Consider the following 20,706-nt stretch of genomic DNA (forward strand, 5'->3'; position numbering starts at 1 on the left):
GGATCCTGAAAATATTTTGCACTCCCTTTTCATAGTTGCATTGTACCACAATACTTCTGGCTGCCTGCAGACAGCTACACTTGGTCAGTCATGCTGTCAGCAAACAAAAACAACAAGGCAACCAAGGAAACAAATTCCCTGATTTTTCCTGACTTTTTGACAATTTTTAACAAATTCCCTGACTTTCCATGACTTTTTCAGAATACTAATGTAAATCCCTGACGTTCCAGGTGCGTAGGAACCCTGTATATACAGATGTGAGGGCCGAACAACCCTTAATAAAATGTTATTTTAAATTTTAATTATTGGAAACTTTAATTGGTTAAATTTGAGTGTTTTATCGAGTTAGGCTAAAAGCCATAAAAATTATTTCCCACGGAGTTTGTTCCTTGTTGAGTCGGATCCAGTTAGTCAGGGATGTGTCACCAGGAACTTTCGATGGAGAATCCATATTGGACGCCAGACCCTTAACAACAACCACCTGACCTAATGAAAAAACCCAAGAGGAATTACAACCAAAAACCCTCAAGAGGAGAGTCATCTTCAAAAGTCTGCCCAACAAAGTCATCCTCCAGAATTAAAATCGTGACCCAGGATTAAACCCGAGAGAAAAAAATCGCGCCTGATTAAGCCTCTACACTCCTCCGTGCATCCACACTAGTGAACGGACAAGATTAGGAACTAGTGGAAAGAACAGTCCATCGACAAGGTATTTATCAACCCGCGATTCGTTTGTAAACTCTCTCTCTCTCTCGACGGGCCTCTCTTGAATAGGGGAACTATGACCGAAATTGACCCTCTTTGTATTTCCTTTAGTTTCATTAAAATTGTTAATTGTTAGCAACCATGGAATCCGATTAAGTTACTTCCTCGACTCTCTCCTCATCTCTACTCCAAATCCAATCGCTCACCCGCTACCGTTTGCGTGACGTAACGTCGCGATTTCCGAGTCCTGCGAGACTCGGTGGTGTCAGATTCAGGTCTCCTGACGCGGTGTCGAAAAGACACCGACCCTATGGTCACACAGGTTACTTTACATCACTTTGTTCGGTTGTATAAATAATTGATTTTAAGTATAATAATATAAAGAACCAAATTAAAATTAAAAAATTGTCCAAAGAGTGGTATCCATAATTTTAATAAAATCTGATTATAAAATTCTCAATTCCATTTAGTCAAAGAATAAATTTTGCACTTATAACCAAAAAACACAAATGCAGCACATAGGAATGGGAAAAATTATAAAAAAGAATTAAAACATTATTAATTAAAAAAGATCATAAAATTAAAAGATACAAAAGTTCATCTGGAAAAAATTCTGATACAAGATTTCTTAGAGGTTGCAAATAGTGAGATTAAAAATATTAAAATGATGTAACCAAGTATAGTTCTATCAAATGAACAACCTGATTCTTTATTCGGCTATAAGGCTAAATAATTATTCAACAATTTGGCAGGAGATAGGCTACCAGAGACACTAATAAATTATTTTATTAATTATTATATTTAACAAAAAACATCAGCCATCTTGTTAAATTGCTTAGTAATTATTTAGCCTTATAGTCCAACGAAGAATCCAGCTGTTCATGTGGTATTTTTAGTAACTATTGAGTTAGTTATATTTGTTATATAAGCTCTATCTCCAATATTTTTCTTCATTTTTTACTTTGTCCTATGGGCAGTAAGAAGACCTTCTGTACCAATTGTGGGTTCAGCCAAGCTTACAATGAGGGTGACCAGGTGGAAAAGAACTGGGGCCAATATATGAGACTTACTGCCAATGAGAAACTCTGAATGGCTTACCCAAATTTGATCTCATATTCCCAGAATGGTAAGCTGACATCTTCACTATCTCACTATCTGTTCCATCCAATCTCCAAAATTACAAGAATAAATAAATAGATCTTTAAAATTTTGATTTATTTTCAAAAATATTCCTCTTATACTTCAAATATGCTTTTACAATAGAAAATGATGTTATTAATTATTAGTTTTGGATAAATTAATCTGTATTTTCCTTTTAATTATAATTTTTATATAAAAGAAATTGTTAGAGAAAAAGTTCAAACTACAAGTCTTCAGGAAAAACTATTGATATTCTGAAAGACAGTAATATATAGTGAGAAAGGTTTTTATGAAGTTTTCTCTAACTAAACATTTATTTTATATAATGTATTCATTATTAATCTAAACTTAAATATTAAAATAATTACCTTGATTTTATTGGAACAGCCAACTGCAAACAACAACTGTCTAACAATGTGATTTCTTCATCTTTCTGTCTTATAGATTCTTGTATTCCTTGAGAAAAACCTTGAAGAGTTTCAATATTTAAACCCTAAAATATATTAGTCATTTTAATAGTTCATATATTTTAAAAAATATTTAATAATTACTAAATTATTATTTTATGGTAATTTATGTTTTGATTTATAAGGCATTGTAAGTCAAAGGCATATTATTGAAAAGATGCATTTAGAGTAAAGAAATATGATATAAGAACTTTATGTTCAGAAACAACATTCATTTAAATAACTATTTTTCCACAACTGAAATTTATAATTTAAGATATTTCTGTAACATACTAACACTATAAGAATAATGAAGAGTTGATACTAATGCTGTGATACGGCTTATGACTTCTAAATCCTGTACCAAATTACTCAATTCTTCATATAAAGATTGCATTGTTCCGCTACCATCTGAAATAAAGCACTCATTATTCCATTTAAATAATAAAAAATAAAATAACTTGATTAATACTGTAAAAAGTTTACAACAACTTTGTTAGAAGAAAAGTTGCTTAAAAATGTATCATCATAATCAAAATCTAATATTGTTAAATGATGTACATAAAATCTTATTAGAAAATAATATTTATTATACTTTATTATTTATTTAATATTAATTCTGCATGACAAGTACAGTATATTTTTATATAAGTTTTATTAAAGGCTATAAAATCAGAAAATGCATTAAGCATTATTAAAGTAATTAAAGAAACAAAGTATTAACTTATTAACAAAATCAAAGTTAAAGGATATATTTTAGTTATATATCCTTAAACTCGGATGACAAAAAATAAAAATTGTTTAGAAAAATTTGAATTTATGACAGAACAGCATGAAATTCTTGTTGGAAATACATTAGATATATCTTTAACAGATAACAATGTGATCTGTGAGTTTTGAGTATGTAATTTCCTACACTTTCTACTTTTTTTGTGGGAAAAGTAGGAAATATACTATTACTAACCATAATGTCTTTCTTTCTGTACATTCTTCTAAATTTTTATTCTTGTTATCATCTATTTTTAACTCAAGTTGATAGTGTTGATGATAATATTTCCTATTTTTAGGTAGGAAAAGTAAGACCCCCGAGAACCCTGAAAAAGTTTAATGGAAAATCATGTTATCAGTCCAAGTTACAGTTGAATTTCAAATTTTACAGCCTTACATAAATCAAGTATTGGAAAAATATGGCGTAAAATTGTGAAATTTATATATGTATATATTAATTTGGTTTCTATGCCTTTTTTTATATATATAATAAGGCATAGAAACCAAATTAAAAATTTTGTACTTCGTAAGCAGCAGTTATTTAAGAACTTAAAAGATAACCTGGTGCCAAGTTTTATGCAATATGAAGATTATAAGAAGTTGATACCCCTTAAACTTCACCTCTAAGCACTGAGTGACAATCAGTTTCTTGTCAGCAATTACACATTGTTTATGAAAACAAATCATACTTTGGACTCAAATAATCATCAAATTAATTCTAATACTGGCTGCTATTTAACAGAAACATAATCAGCTGATAAAAATGTAGCATTCGAAAAGCATACAAAATTTGAACAAAAATTTTGAAGGAATTAAAAGTGACTTTAATGTCTTCAAGAATTCCATGTTGATTACTTCAATAAACTTGCACAATGACTGAAAATGAATTGCGGATGGAATTTGCAATGGACCTCTGTTTCTTATTAATTAATAATAATATGTAAAATCTTAAATTTCTTTTACCTAAATCAGAAGATTTTTGAAGAAAAAAAATTGCTTTGTTTTAGTATACAGTGAAACCTTGATAACTTAGGACTTGATAATCCAGAATTCTTGATGGTTTGGTGGTACACTTGTTAGCAAATACCTGACTCAGTCTGTCAGACCTTTCACTGCATTTGAGCATTTGCTACCACTCAGTAATGATTTGTATGCCCATCTTCCAGTCAGTCATATGCTGCCAGTGTTGACAAATTGGGCAAAAAGTAGTCAATATTGAGTGCATTTTGAATGACTTCTACTTATTATTATTTTTTTAATTTTCTGCTGTTTGCTACTTACTCACTCAAAACAAAGTATGCTACTCTTTGCAGAATTTTGTACTCTCAAAAACTTTGTGCTACTTTTACAGTATCAGATCTGGCAACAATGCTATAAAACAGCTTTTGTTTTTGTTAGAGGCTGGTATGTATTTTTGTGCAATCTCTATCTTTAATGTAAATACACAGTAGTGTAATCAGAACAAATATTTACTTACTTTGTTTTTATTATGTCAATAAATCAACAAAAATATACAGTACATATGTACTGGACATTTTTGTTATTTTCTGTGTTTACCCATTCAAGCAGAACTATCTTGATAATCTAGAATACCTCAAGTCCAGAGCATGCTGAATTATCATGATCTTATTGTACATCCTCAGTTTAATACATCTTACTTATTATTGCTTTACCAATAAACTCTTTCAAATGACATTTATTTTTACACAATAAAATCATATTTTATTAAAAAACAAAATTAATATTACAAATCATTGAATCGTATACACCTAAATCTCAATTTACATGGAAGATTGGTTCTGTGCAAAACTGAATCATGTAAGTCAAAACAAATAATCATACTGGAGATAAAGAGTGATTCCAATGTTATATTTTCATTAACAATTATAAAAATGAACAAAAATGAAATTTATTCTGTATCTACTTTGCTTGTAGATAAAATGTAACCCCCCTCTCTCTCCCTTTTTTCAGTTGAAAATTCTGTCACTTTTGTTACTAATTTCTTTAATTTCCCCTTTTTTTCTAATTAGTTTATTGAAGATGTTAATGGTCTTGTCCCAATAAAAATCTATCATCATATCTTGTTTTCTACTCTAATTTTTTTAATATAAATTTTTCTGATATAAAGCTAAATTTAATGTATATAGTATAAGGCTGTGTACACACTAGTGTTTTGCATTGCATTAAACGCGCGTTAGCTCGGCGTTAGACGACCGTTTAGTGGAGCATATGCATTGGCACAGTTTGGAAATGGATGTGAAAGTAATTGCTTGTGTGTCCCTCCTCCATCATCGCTATAAAAGATGATGGCAGAGGCAAAGAGAATTTTGGGTGTACCCAATATTACGAGATAGACTGACACATGGAATGTTTGCGACGTTGTATCCAAAACTAAGACAAAATAAACCCAAGTTTTTTAATTCTTTTAAAATATCTATAAAATCCTTTGACAATGGTTGGTCTCTTTTAGATTTCATCAATAAATAGATCAGTATCGAAATGATCGTTCTCCATTTCGGTCAACGTACGTCCACTTTACCCGAAAACGCGCGATCGAATGTACAGTAACATGGCAGCACATATATCTCAAAGTGCTTGGCTGATGCCCACAAAACGCGCGTTTTAAGAAAAATCTATAAAAAGCGCGTTTGACGTGCGCTTGGCCAAAAGTGTGCGTTTGAGTGTGTATGCCTATGCAGAACTCTTGGTTCTTTAAAACGCGCGTTTAAAAACGCCTAGTGTGTACACAGCCTAAAGCTATGATATAGTAGTACAAAATGAAGAATTCAATTTTATTGAATGTGTAAGATAAAAGTAATGATGCATTTCAGAACCAGGGCTGCAGAGCCGGTAAAAAAAACTCTCTACACCGACTCCTGATAATTTTAGTAGGTCAACTCTGACTCCAGCAAAATTAAGTACCAAGTCATTTTATGGGGGTACTTATTTAGAGTGAGGATAATAAATGAATGAATCAAAAACATTCAAATTCAATTGGGTCAAAATAATTTAACTACTAAACACAAATACTACAAAGAAAATTATTGATACATATTTAATAAATTAAATTGTTGCATTTTGTATTTTAAATAAATAAATTATAACAAAATACAAAAACATTTAAAAAAATTATTAAATATAAAATAAATTTTCTTTCATTAAAAAAAAAAAAACTAAATTAAATTTAAAATGCCAGAGTCGGAGTCAACACATTTTTTCTGACTCCAACTCCTCTGGCCAGAAATTCCTCCCGACTCTGACTCCACAGCCCTGTGCAGAACAATAATTAGCATAGGACTAAATTTTAATTTTAGCCCTATGCTAACTATTTACCATATTTATTCAGATATAAGATGATCTCGCATACAGGACGCAATGTGACTTTAAAGATCAAAATTAAGAAAATTAGATTTATTAATACAATTCTAATTTCATTTCGTTTAATCACAAATAAAATATCAAATGCAAGTAAATGCACACATTGTCCCACAAAAATTACTGGCATTTTAAACTTCAAGTAAAAATCTTGTAAAATCAACAACATAATATTTTCATGTAAAGCTGGATAATTATTGGGAACTTTTTTTGTCAATTCTTAACAGTGAAATTCACTCTTTGTTGATTACATTTATGAGTTTCTCCGAATTCTGATTTCCAAATAATCATCTGTTTTTACTACGTGGGAAGGAATTAAAACTTATATTGGGCTTCTGTATAATTTTGGAATTCAATTCAAAAGCTTTTCTTTTCCTATTGCTATTCATCTTTACTCCTGATAATACACAAGAACGATTCAAACAACCCAGATAAAATACTTTTGTTTTTAAACACCAGAAGTTGAGAATCCAGTAAAAAATGCAAATACACGGTTTACAAAAATTATTGCAAAATCGAAATAAATTCTTCACTCACGCATATAGAATGACCTAGGTTATTGAAGCAGTGAAAAATGAATAAAAACCTTGTCTTATATGAAAGTAAATATGGGAAGTAAAATACAAAGAAATATTTAGAGTAGTCTGTCATCATGTAAAATTCTAGAATGTATTGCATTTCCTACTACATGAAAACAAAACTGCTCAATATAAGTATCATATAAATCAAGGATTTAGTTATTTTATTTATTTGCTAAATATATTTGTAATATATTTGTAAAGAACTTCAGTTCCTTAAATACAATTTTATGTTTTCATTTGAAAGATCATTTTTTTCACATCATTAATTATTAAACATAACAGAGCATTTATTAATTAGCAACTACTTTTCTTAATTCAATAAATATTACAATTTAGCATTAAATCTGTAGGAATGACAATATATCAATTAAATTTCATTGCTGTTATAAAAAATCATTGTAATCAATGTTACAGAAAGCAAACTACTACAAAATTTGCAATGGAATATAAAAAATACTTACATGCATGCCTTTCGTTACTTCTATTACTTCCATAACGTGACTTTCCAGATGAAGCCAAGAGATTTTTCGTAGCTGGTGCTACATCTTCATGAACTTCAACATCTTGAAGTGATACAGCCCATTTTAAACTAAGACGTTCTCCATTTGGAATAGCATCATTTGTTCTATAAAAATTGTATATTTTTAATTTGATAATATAAAACAACAACAAAAAAAAACTTCATAATTTGAAAAATCAGAAAACAAGACAATTCAAAACTTTATCAACTAGCCTTTCAAACCAAATTATACTAATGACTTTTTATTAATATTTATGAAATTATCAATCAAACATTATAAATCAAAACAATTAGTTTGTGTTTTTTCAGTTTAAATTATGCAGAATAGCATTTTCAGTATTATCAGACTAGCCTATCATCAATTAACATTTCTGCTAATATAACATTCTAATTAGATCTAAATTACATCTGATTGTTTAATATAAAAATTTCAAGTATAATTCGTTTATTTACNGTGTTTCTGTTACTGTTAGGTATGACTTTTTAAACTATTATAATGAATAATTTATTTAAAGTTGTGTGTGTAAAGTAATAAAATATGTATACAAATATATGTACTCTAAATTTCTATTTTATGGTGTTAATCTGTTCCATAATCTCATTACATCAACTAATTTATTCCATAATCTTAGAAATTTTATTTGTTAGTGATCTAAGAGCTATTTTTTTCTCTAAAAGTGTGATATTATTTATAATGAAAATATTAATTTAATATTATTGCCAAAGCATGGCTTATTAGCTGCACATGGTTCTCAAACATTAGTGATGCAGCACTTACAATTTATGTAAACATCAGATCCTGATTTAAAAGTTTAAATAATATAAGTATATCTTTTGACAGATGATAAAAATATTACATTAGATGGAATAAGTCACATTATATTAATGTCATTACAGTAAATAAATGTACTCTGACTGAGAATAACAAAAAAAGCTGTGTTGTCATAATACCATTAAAATCACAATGTTATATTATCATATCATTAGCTCTTGATGCAGTTCACAAAGCATCTTATCTCTGTCATATAGAAAGTTTAATCTTCAGTTTTCATCAGATCATATTTAAATGTATTTTATATTCACAAAATTTAAAATAATGGGATTGGTAAAATTCATAAAATTTTTTGTTGTAAATTCTAAAAATTAATAAAATAATTTCTAGATTAAAACCAAGTAAAACTACTCTTTCTTATCCAATTTTGAGTGATTCATTTTAGCAGACAAACAAATAATGAAGAAATACTAAACTTTAACTTTAATTACCAATAACTTCATGTTCATAAAATCCAAATGCATTTCACTTACAATGAAGCCTCATCAGTGGACATAATGAACTTTAACAATTTCTATTCCTTGTTTCTTCTAATTCTATGTCACGACTTGGTGCATTTATCGACACTTGGCAAATAATTTCATCATCCACTTTTAATTCATACAGATACATGTTTCAAGCTCTCGCCCCTCTTCAGTCTGTTACATCGATAGGTTGTGACTTGTGTATACAGTATCAAGGCCTTTCAGAGAACTCCCAATAGACCCAAAAGAAGTCATTTATGTTGAACTCAAAAAACAAATAAATAAGCAAGTTCAATTAAAAAACATAAAAAGAGAAGACAAACAGTATATTTTAGCAAACGAAAATAGTAGAACTCCTAAGTTAAACATACAACTAAAAACACATAAGCCAGGCAAACAAATAAGACCCATCGTTGACTTCAAAAACTAAGTCCTATATAATTTAGAAAAATACTAGAAACGAAAATTACAAAAGTACAATTCGGAATGCTCCATCAAACACGCAGACAAACCTATACATGACATGGGAAATATAAAAATGAGCAAGAATTGCAGACTAGCAAGCCTAGATATAATAAACATGTACCCTTCGATAACCTGGAATCTAATAGAAAGTACACTAAAAAAAATTGAAACAAAGGAAGAAGTAATGGATCTAATAGAATTTGTATACAGGAGCAATTATTTCGAAGTCAACAATAAGTTCTACACACAACAGACAGGCATAAGCATGGGATCAGTTATAGGCCAGAAGCTAGCAGAACTTGTTATGGTAGATATAGATCAAGCAATCAAAACGTTTACAGGCTTAACGTTCTATAAACGATATGTGGATGACATAATTATACTATACGACCAAGAAGTAACAAAATTAGAAGAAATAGAAGAAAAATAAACAAATTAAACGATAACATCAAATTCAAGGTAGGAAATGAAGCAAACACGGAAATAAATTACCTCAACATTAAAATAATCAGGAAAGCAAACAAGATTGAATTCGAGCCATACACAAAACCATGCAAGATCAGGAAAGTGTTAAACTACAATTCAAACATTCTGCAGTACATAAAAGAAAACATATTCATCATGGAGTATAAAAACATCGAGAACAGAACAAGCTCACTACAGAAGAAGAAAAAACACCTCAACGAACTGCGAACTAAATTCCTATTAAACGGCTACCCAAAACGAATACTAAATAACTGGAAAAGAAAAATGAACAACAAAAGGCTGAAAAATAAACAAAACAGAGAAAAAAACACAGTAAGATACACACCCTTCCCCTACATTCGTGGCTTCTTTGAACAGGTAAACAAAAGTTTTGAAAAAACAAATATAAAGCTAGCCACAACCTATAACAACTTGCAAAAAAGAATCTGGAAGGCTGAACCTGACATAAATAAACAACCAGACAAATACAACACTACCAAAGTCGTCTATAAAATACCTTGCACATGCGAACTGCCAAAAGTATACATTGGTGAAACAAAATGAAAATTAGAAACAAGACTAAAAGAACACATCGCAGACCTGAAGTATAATAGAATCAACTCTGTTTTTTACAAACATTGCACGACCCACAACTGCAAAACAAATAAGAATGATGCAATAATAGTACACAAGGAAAAAAATTGGTACAAAAGAAAATTCAAGGAAAGCTACAAAATTACTACAGACAAAAATAATATTAACAAGAACCTAAGCATTGACATTCATAAAAAAATGGCTACAATTATTAAAATAGAATGTTTACACAGTCGCAGGCGAGGCTGTGTGCAGCACTCTGAGAAGCGACACATTACAAGTTATGAGGCATGCAGGGGAGGCCGTCAAGTCGGGAGAAGAGGGGGAGGGGGGAGTACGGAAGGTGCCTGACTGATACTGTATACACAAGTCACAACCTATCGATGTAACAGACTGAAGAGGGGCGAGAGCCCAAAACATGTATCTGTATGAATTAAAAGTGGATGATGATCTTATTTGCCAAGTGTCGATAAATGCACCAAGTTGTGACATAGAATTAGAAGAAACAACAAGAAGAAGAAGAAGACACAGTTTAAAAATAAATAAAATATCTATTCCTTTTATGCTAAGTAATTTTTTCCCAGTATGCATCTACATTCATCCTGGTATTCAGATTTATCACATTTGCATATGCTACAATACAAAAATATTTTATTATTCTTCTTTAAAACAATTTTTTACTTTATATAATATTTTAACATTATTCCTATCTATTTTACAATTAAATTTATTACAATGTAGACACCACGGTGATTCTTGTCGTTTTAACCTAAAGCAGCATGTTATTTTAATTGTCTCTCCAACTTCCTTCCTGTTTCTCCTATGTAAAATTTCAGTCTTGGACAAGTACATGATATTGTTTTCAAGATATTTTCTATGTGTATAGTGGCAGAACAAAAAGTATGATGATAAATGTAATTAATATTATAAATAATGAAGACCAGAATACATCTAAAAACAAACATGAAGTCGCAGTGTCATTTACAAGCTATCATGTACTTGTCCAAGACCGAAACTTTACATAGGAGAAACAGGAAGGAAGTTGGAGACACAATTAAAAGAACATGATGCTGCTTTAGGTTAAAACGACAAGAATCACTGTGGTGTCTACATTGTAATAAATTTAATTGTAAAATAGATAGGAATAATGTTAAAATATTACATAAAGTAAAAAATTGTTTTAAAGAAGAATAATAAAATATTTTTGTATTGTAGCATATGCAAATGTGATAAATCTGAATACCAAGATGAATGTAGATGCATGCTGGAAAAAAAAAATCACACAGTATAAAAGAAATAGAAATTGTTAAGTTCATTATGTCCACTAATGAGGCTTTATTGTAAGTAAAATGCATTTGGATTTTATGAACATGAAGTTATTGGTAATTAAAGTTAAAGTTTAGTATTTCTTCATTATTTGTTTGTCTGCTAAAATGAATCACTCAAAATTGGATAAGAAAGAGTAGTTTTACTTGGTTTTAATCTAGAAATTATTTTATTAATTTTTAGAATTTACAACAAAAAATTTTATGAATTTTACCAATCCCATTGTTTTAAATTTTGTGAATATAAAATACATTTAAATATAATCTGATGAAAACTGAAGATTAAACTTTCTATATGACAGAGATAAGATGCTTTGTGAACTGCATCAAGAGCTAATGATATGATAATATAACATTGTGATTTTAATGGTATTATGACAACACAGCTTTTTTTGTTATTCTCAGTCAGAGTACATTTATTTACTGTAATGACATTAATATAATGTGACTTATTCCATCTAATGTAATATTTTTATCATCTGTCAAAAGATATACTTATATTATTTAAACTTTTAAATCAGGATCTGATGTTTACATAAATTGTAAGTGCTGCATCACTAATGTTTGAGAACCATGTGCAGCTAATAAGCCATGCTTTGGCAATAATATTAAATTAATATTTTCATTATAAATAATATCACACTTTTAGAGAAAAAAATAGCTCTTAGTTCACTAACAAATAAAATTTCTAAGATTATGGAATAAATTAGTTGATGTAATGAGATTCTGGAACAGATTAACACCATAAAATAGAAATTTAGAGTACATATATTTGTATACATATTTTATTACTTTACACACATAACTTTAAATAAATTATTCATTATAATAGTTAAAAAAGTCATACCTAACAGTAACAGAAACACAGACTAGTAAATCATTTAAGAGGAAAATTCTTCTATCTTTGGACTTCACAACAATTCCACTCTGGTCTAATTGCTAAGTATTGAAAAGTTAAAATGTTTAAAATAAAATTTCCTTACAAATTTTAAAAAATATGTAAGTAGATTAATCATACCAATTGTAATACATCATCCTGACGTAAAAGATAATGATCTTTATCATTAAAAGATTTGAGGGAAAATTTTCCAATATGTTTTAAAACTTCTCTGACTGCATGATGTTGTTCAGATTCACGTTTTCTTTCATTAAGTGTTTCTGCTAGAGATTCTAATTGAGTCAAAGCTAGTTGCAGGGACATTCTGTCATGATGTCCAGCTGGAGTGTATTTTAAAAGATCCTATAATTAAAACATTTTTCAATTTAGAATAAAATTAAATTATAAAATCAACAAAAGTTAAATTTAGCAATAATGAATTATTCACAAACTTTAATTCTAACAATAATCAATAAATAATTTCAAAATGCTGTACTATTTTTAACTGAAGAATTCCTTAATTCAATCCATACTATGTTATCATTCTAATGGCAAATATAATAAGAAAATAAACCTTTCAGATTAAAGAAAAAAATTAATTTAATTTTATAATGTAAATTTTGAATTTGAAAAATTCACCTAGCAATTACTGTTGCATGAGAAACATTTTACGACTTTCAGGTATGTTATTTAAATGCAACAAACTTACCATATTTTATGGCATAAGACACAACTTTTAATTCTCAAACAGCTCTCAGTGGGTTACAGGTAACCTCTACCTACCCAACACTTGCATTAAAATATGTTAGCATTTAATTAAACATAATATTGGGTTGTTCGGAAAGTAAGTTCATTTTTTTCGTGGGGGAAAAAAACAATATTTTTATAATAAATAAATATTTTATTGAATTATATATCAACCATTTTTGTCAAATACCTGTTGTCATCATTTCTGATTGTAGCATGATTTCACATTCATAAGTTTTGATCTTTGCTTACAAAAACCGATCCAAGTGATTTTTGACATTGTCATTTCAAGTAAATGTCTTACAGTTAAAAAAATTTTTATAGACCGGAACAAGTAATAATCTGAGTGTGCTTGATCTGGCGAATATGGTTGGTGTGATAGTACGTCCCATCTAAGTTATAACAGTTTCTGACAAGTTACCAAACTTGCGTGAAATTTGACATTATCGTGGTAAAACACTACACCTGTTTTGTTGATCAATTCTGGCTGCCTTTTCTGTTTGATGATATTACTCAATTTTTTACTCGATGGCAGTACACTTTCGAATCAATTGTTAAATTGTCTGGTAAAAGCTCCAAAAAAAAATTCCTTAAAATTCCACCAAAGAGAGCATCTCTCTAAGAACATGTGGAACCCATATATCGAGCTTTGAAATGAAACCAATTTGTTTCAAGTAATCATAAACAGTTTAATTTGACAAATTTAATCTCTTAGTGATTTCATGTGTTGTTATTCAGCAGTTTGCTTCTATCAGTGCCTTTATTTTGTTTTCATTGGCTTCAACTGGCCATCCAGAACGTGGTGCATCTTCAATATTGAACTTGCCAGAACAAAATTTTGTAAATCAGTTTTGGCACTGTCGTTCTGTCAATACAGCTTTTCCATACATGTCTCACAATTTTTTTCTCGCTTGAACAGCATTCTTACCTTTTCGGTAATAAAAGAGCAAAATATGCCGAAAATTCTGCTTTTGATCTTCCATATCNATTACTTACACTCCTGGTCAATAGCTTAGCTTTACATAACCCAAATACTAGAGCTACTGTAAAGCTAAGCTATTGACCAGAAGTGTAAGTAATAGAAATATTTGTATATAATGCTTTAGTTGCAATTCATTCTTCATAAAAAGATTTTATTTCAAAGTTAAAAACAAAAAAATAATTTAAATCCAATAAGAATGAATATAGAATTTTAAGTATTAATTTGTAAACTTCATCAGCAAAAATAAATTCAAAATATAATAATTTTTTTTTATTAAAGTCATTACATGATGTTGATCTCAATGATCCAAAGTAATAATTTACACATAACCATCTCAACCATCTGATGGCAAAACTTAACATTGCAACACTAAAAAGTTTTGCACAAGTTGGAAATTGGCTAGTCATAGGATACCATATGGCAATCTATCCATACACAGTTCATGCAATACCAATACTTGTTGTCAGTTATTACATAGTTAATCTAGAGGTAAGTCTAGGCCCAGCATGTCCAACCTATGGCCCTTTTAAAACACTAATAATCTTTTGTAGATTTTTATTACAATGAAATATCACATGTATAGTTAAATACATTAATATGATAAATAACACCTTATCACCTACACTCAAAAATTAAAATAGTTATTAAGTATTTTTTAACTAAGCTTAAAATGTATAAATGAAAATAATCAGAATGTTCCTGAACTATATAATGGGCAATGGCTTTTGAATTAATATTTCCTTACAAATATTACAATGAAATTAAACGAACTTAATAAACAGCTTCAAGGTGAAAACAAATTGATCACAGACTGTTATCAAAACATAAAAGCATTCATAGCAAAACACAAACAATGTACAAACTTTATGAAAGTTAGTTAAAATCAAAACTACAACCCATCTTCCAAAATTACATAAATTTAATAGTGACAAAAACATTTTTCTAAATATGCACAAAAAATTACTAATTTACTAAGAGAATTTCAAGACAGCTTTTCATATTTAAAAATTTATGAGAATATATTTAATATTTTCTTATGTCCATTTGACATTGTTATGGAGCAAGCTCCAACAAATTTGCAGATAGATTTAATAGATCTCCAGTCATCTTCTGAATTGTAATATGTTTGAGGCCAATGACAAAGTTCAGTTTTATACAAAATACTGTAATGATAAATTCCCTAACCTAAAAAACTGGCAATGAGCATTACAGCTGCAATGGGAATCACTTAGCTTTGTAAACTTTTTTCCTCAAAATTGAAGATTGTTAAATGTAAAAGTAATAATAGATTGACCGATAAAAAATTAGAAAACCAACTATGTAGTAAAACATCACAAATACCTATTGATATTAAAAAATTTAAGTCAAAAAATTAAAAAGCAAGATTCACATTAAAATTCATACAAAATACTGTATAATTGTATATGTTTTATTGTAAATAAATATGTGCGGCCCACAGTGTATTTTTGGTTTTGGTCCAGTAAACAATTTCAGTTGGACAACACTGATTTAAATATCAATACAGTAGAGCATCGATTATCCAAATCAATTGGGGACTGGGGTTATTCAGAAAATCGATTTCTTGGATAATCGATTATGTACAAAAAAATACATTATTAATATAGTATATTAGTATATCCCAATAATAGTATATTAATACATCCCATGTTTAAATTTTTCTCCGTTGAGTGTTGTTTTGTGTTGAATTTTTGTCGATGTTAAATTTAATGAAAATTTTTATAATAATAATCGTGGCTATTGTATCATTAAAAATTATTTCTTTATTTTGNTTCCAGCAGTGTTTCCAGCAATGGCAGGAACGCTGGGAGAAGTGTATACACTACCAAGGAGACTACTTTGAAGGGGATTACGGTTTTGTACCTCAAAGTCAATAAATTTATTTTTGCCGACCAAAGGTCCGATACTTTTTGAACAGACCTTGTATATGTTTGAGGCCAATCACAAAGTTCAGTTTTATACAAAATATTGTAATGATAAATTCCCTAACCTAAAAAACTGGCAATGAGCATTACAGCTGCAATGGGAATCACCTAGCTTTGTGAATTATTTTTCTCAAAATTGAAGATTGTTAAATGTAAAAGTCATAATAGATTGACCAATAAAAAATTAGAAAATCAACTATTATGTTGTAAAACATCACAAATACCTGTTGATATTAATAAATTAAATAAAAAAATTGAAACGCAAGATTCACATTAAAATACATACAAAATACTGTATAATTGTACAGTATATGTTTTGTTGTAAATAAATATGTGCGGCCCACATTGTATTTTTATTTTTGGTTTTGGCCCAGTAAACAATTTTGGTTGCACTGGTCTAGGCACTATTCAAATGATGATACTTCAGTATATATACACTAAATCTAGACAATAAAGTGTCATCAGGTAGACACACCTTAAAGACGCAATCTTTTTTACAGGGATATTTTTTTGGAGGGAAAAAATTTAAGTATATTTATTGAAAATACATATTTTTTGATACTGGAATGTAAAAATTATGTAGCAACTATCTTTCATAAAAGAATAAACTACAGTGCAAAAGGCAGGTAATCAACTCAAACCAAAAATGCATAAGAAATCAGATGAAAAATATTTGTCAATGTTATTATTTAATATTGAAAAGTTTCCTGAAAAAAAACAAGATAAAGCATTTTGAGTGTTGGACCACTTTTTTGGCAGAAATGGAACAAAGTAACTATTGATACAATACAATGAAAACTACTTAGATAACAATACTTAGCTATTTTCATATAAGACAGTTATGATTAGTTGTAATCTGGGGTTAAAATTTCTATATCAGAGTTAAATACCTTGCAATTTCAGCACTTGGCCTTCTATTAGCACACTGGATATAGTATTTGGCTAACCTATAAGATCCTTTTTTTTTTGAAAAAGGGTCTTATAGGTTAGCAAACACTCTATATGAAATATAACAAAAGATTTCTATTACTTACACTCCTGGTCAATAGCTTAGCTTTACATAACCCAAATACTAGAGCTACTGTAAAGCTAAGCTATTGACCAGAAGTGTAAGTAATAGAAATATTTGTATATAATGCTTTAGTTGCAATTCATTCTTCATAAAAAGATTTTATTTCAAAGTTAAAAACAAAAAAATAATTTAAATCCAATAAGAATGAATATAGAATTTTAAGTATTAATTTGTAAACTTCATCAGCAAAAATAAATTCAAAATATAATAATTTTAACTTTTGTAGTTTCCTAAAATTATCTTAAAAAGTAATAATTAAATTAGATGAAAATTCTCAAAGAAACATTATAATGAGATAAATGAATTATTATAAATTTCCTTACTTGTAATAATAATATAAATTGTGGAAACCTCTGAACTGGTTTTACCATTAAACCAAAGAAAGACAAGCGATCTGGACTAGTGATCTGTTTAACCTATATAAAAATAACAATTGTTAAAATTTCAATGCTAATAAACTATTAAATTTTTACATGCAAACTTACCTTTAAAAAATCTGCAAATGCAGATTTATTCTTTGAAGCTTGCTTTGCAGTTTCCATAGCCAGGGAAAAATTATTTATAAAATCACTATAAATATCTAGCACCATTGACTTTGAGAACTAAAAATAAAGAAAATATTTATCAAAATGATAAATTTAATTCAATAACTTATATTTTCAAAGAATATGGTTAATTCATAACTTCAATTTAAAGAAAGGAAATTTAGGGTGCGTTTACTTCTGAGCTAATTTTACTATCAGCACGCTCAGCCTGTATACTTTCATCCGAGTGCCACGCTCATTGGCGTTTACTTTAGAGCTATGTGACGTCATGTTTAGTGAAATTGGTAAGCTTGGAGTACTAGCTAGTTCGTTATTGAGCTTTGAGCTAATTCAATATGGCTGCTCTCATGAAAAAATTACTTTTTGTACAAAGTACTAAAAATGGAATTAGTTTTCAAAAAATAAACGGCAGAAAGTATTTTTATTGGTAAATTTCAATTTGTTGTGTAAAATGTTTACAATGATCTTTTTTCATTGTAAGGTTCAATAGCTTTAGATGACTTTTTTCATAAACAAAGTTAATTAATGTGAAAAAAATTAAGTTTAATTCATTGTTTATGATTAAAAGTGAGGTTTACCTAATACGCATTTGGAATCTTCAGAAATGTTATGTTCAGTGCATTAAATAAATTGTAAAGAAATGAACAGCATTAATAATAATCCAAAATTACATAAGTTTGTATCCTTGAATGAATTTTCACTTACATATGGGAAATGACTTTTCAAGAAATTGTATCATTTGAATACCATTTTTTCATTACAAACTAAACTTATATGATGACAGAGTAATACTTATTTCTATTGAAATAGACTACTGCTTCTTCAGTTGATGTCTTAATAGCCATATGTTTTTCATCAATAGAGCCTCTAATTCCAGGAAAACCAGATTGGGTATAAAAAATTCCATTATTCTTACATCATCCTGCTGTGTGATGGCCAAGAGATCATTTTTCATTTTCATTTAACACTAACTCGTAAGAAAGAATTAACAACTTTATTTAAAATATTCCACGCAGTCTGTCTAAACATATTAAAACGATCGCCAATACCCTTAGAGAAAAGAAAGAAAGAAAAAGTGTTTTGTATTTAATATCAGTTATTTGTTAATTTTGAACTCAGTTTAGTTACACCACAACAAAACAACGTCACATCTATTCACTGGGTAAAACAATTGCTTTAAGTATGTATTATATGTATGTATAATCTACTATTCTCTTATAAACTGCATCTAATTTCATATATTACTTTGTATAAACAAATCTGAATGATTCTTGATTTGCCAATGTCCATAGACAGTGTAAAAGCTGCTTTTGAGGAGACATGGGTCGTCTTCCAGAAGAAGTAATTTTTCGGTGTCTATAATTGGGCTTATTTTTTAGAGGAGAATTTCAAAACTTTCTCTTGTAAGTCTAAGGTTGTTTAAAATCGATTGGCTTATAAAAAGGTAGAGTCTCTTCAATAAAAGTTTCTATCTTTTTTATTTTACCTTACTTTTCTTTTTTATTTTTTCATTTTTCTACAATTATATCCACAATAAAATCACCCTCGTCCGGTTTGGAATCAAGTAGTTATATCTGTAATGTAACATTTAAAATAGCAGCTTTGACAATATTATTTGCAGGAAACCGCCATATTTCTTGTTAGCATTCGCGTTTACTTTCGAAGTGGACATGTAAGCATGAATACACATGCTAATGATGTCACTTCCGGTGTTCGGAAGTAGCACTATTAGCTCAGAAGTAAACGCACCCTTAATGATATTACTGTTAAGTTCATGTGTGTGTTCATTTTTAGGTGTATTTAAATCTACATTTTCATGATCTAAAATAAAGTTTTGCCATTTTTATATACTTTAAGAGCAGATTATAAACTACTAATAATTAAATGATGCTGTTATACTGTTGAGTTTCAAGTAATTGATATATCTATAGTAAACTCCAATTCTAAATTTGATAAATTTTATATATAATGTATTGTACAGTACTGTACATGCAGTTATATAATGCAAATGATTCTTTACAATTGAAAGTGAAAGGGGTAAAAATTTTAAGTAATGAAAATTACCATTATTTTAATGAGATAAATATTATGTTACAAATAATACAGTTAGAATTAAATACATTACTGCTTATTAATTCTTGAGTTGATACATGTATAAAGTAAGATAATATTCATGCCATTAGTGAAATAAGTTTATTACAGAAGTTTTATGTCAACAGTTCATTGTTTCCTTCTTATCAATGTCTTTGAAAGAACTATCTACAAGAATTGATTGACCAATTGAAAAAACAGAGTTATTACTTTAGTACAAAAAGTAACGTTTCATACCTAAACTTTAAATGAAAATATGTCATAATTTTGGTATTGTGGCTTTAGAGGTGATAACATGTCAAATAACTTTGTATATAACTTCAAATGCACAAAATTAAATTTTTGTTTTTATTTCAAATTTATTTTAATGTAGCCTACTCCTTGGAAACAGAACAGAAAGCATACAAAATTAAACATGAACAAATTCATTGATATCAATTTTTTGAGTTTTTTTTCAAAATGTGCTCTCACAACATTTCAATTTATAGACAAACAAAACACATTATGTTCATGGAAGTTATTTCAGGATAATAATAAAATTTGGCTTAGTGAGAGAATCAATTGAATTTGGCTTAGTGAGAGAATCAATTGTATATATATATAACAATATGTAATATATATATATACTAGCTGTTACCCACGACTTTGCCCGCGGAGGTTTTGCAAGCAAACCCCATTTATATTCAGTATTTCAACAACCATAGTAATTGTTATATAACACCTACCGCCGAGAATGATGAGAATTGCTGAGAATCAAACAAACTATTTT

General features: G+C 28.7%; 1 protein-coding gene across 1 annotated transcript in view; it reads right to left on the reverse strand.

The window, feature by feature from the left end:
• Positions 1-20,706, reverse strand: part of LOC111639927 (rho guanine nucleotide exchange factor 10-like protein) — a 102,041-nt gene that overhangs the window by 15,455 nt on the left and 65,880 nt on the right. The window contains 7 exon segments of the mRNA XM_023385885.1: positions 2,214-2,338; positions 2,590-2,702; positions 7,477-7,640; positions 12,528-12,619; positions 12,699-12,920; positions 17,625-17,717; positions 17,787-17,903. Of these exon segments, the coding sequence (XP_023241653.1) occupies positions 2,214-2,338; positions 2,590-2,702; positions 7,477-7,640; positions 12,528-12,619; positions 12,699-12,920; positions 17,625-17,717; positions 17,787-17,903 (926 nt within the window).

This window comes from Centruroides sculpturatus, unplaced genomic scaffold (assembly GCF_000671375.1).
Source record: "Centruroides sculpturatus isolate CEXI.00-Female unplaced genomic scaffold, Cexi_2.0 scaffold1304, whole genome shotgun sequence".
Lineage (NCBI taxonomy): Eukaryota > Metazoa > Arthropoda > Arachnida > Scorpiones > Buthidae > Centruroides > Centruroides sculpturatus.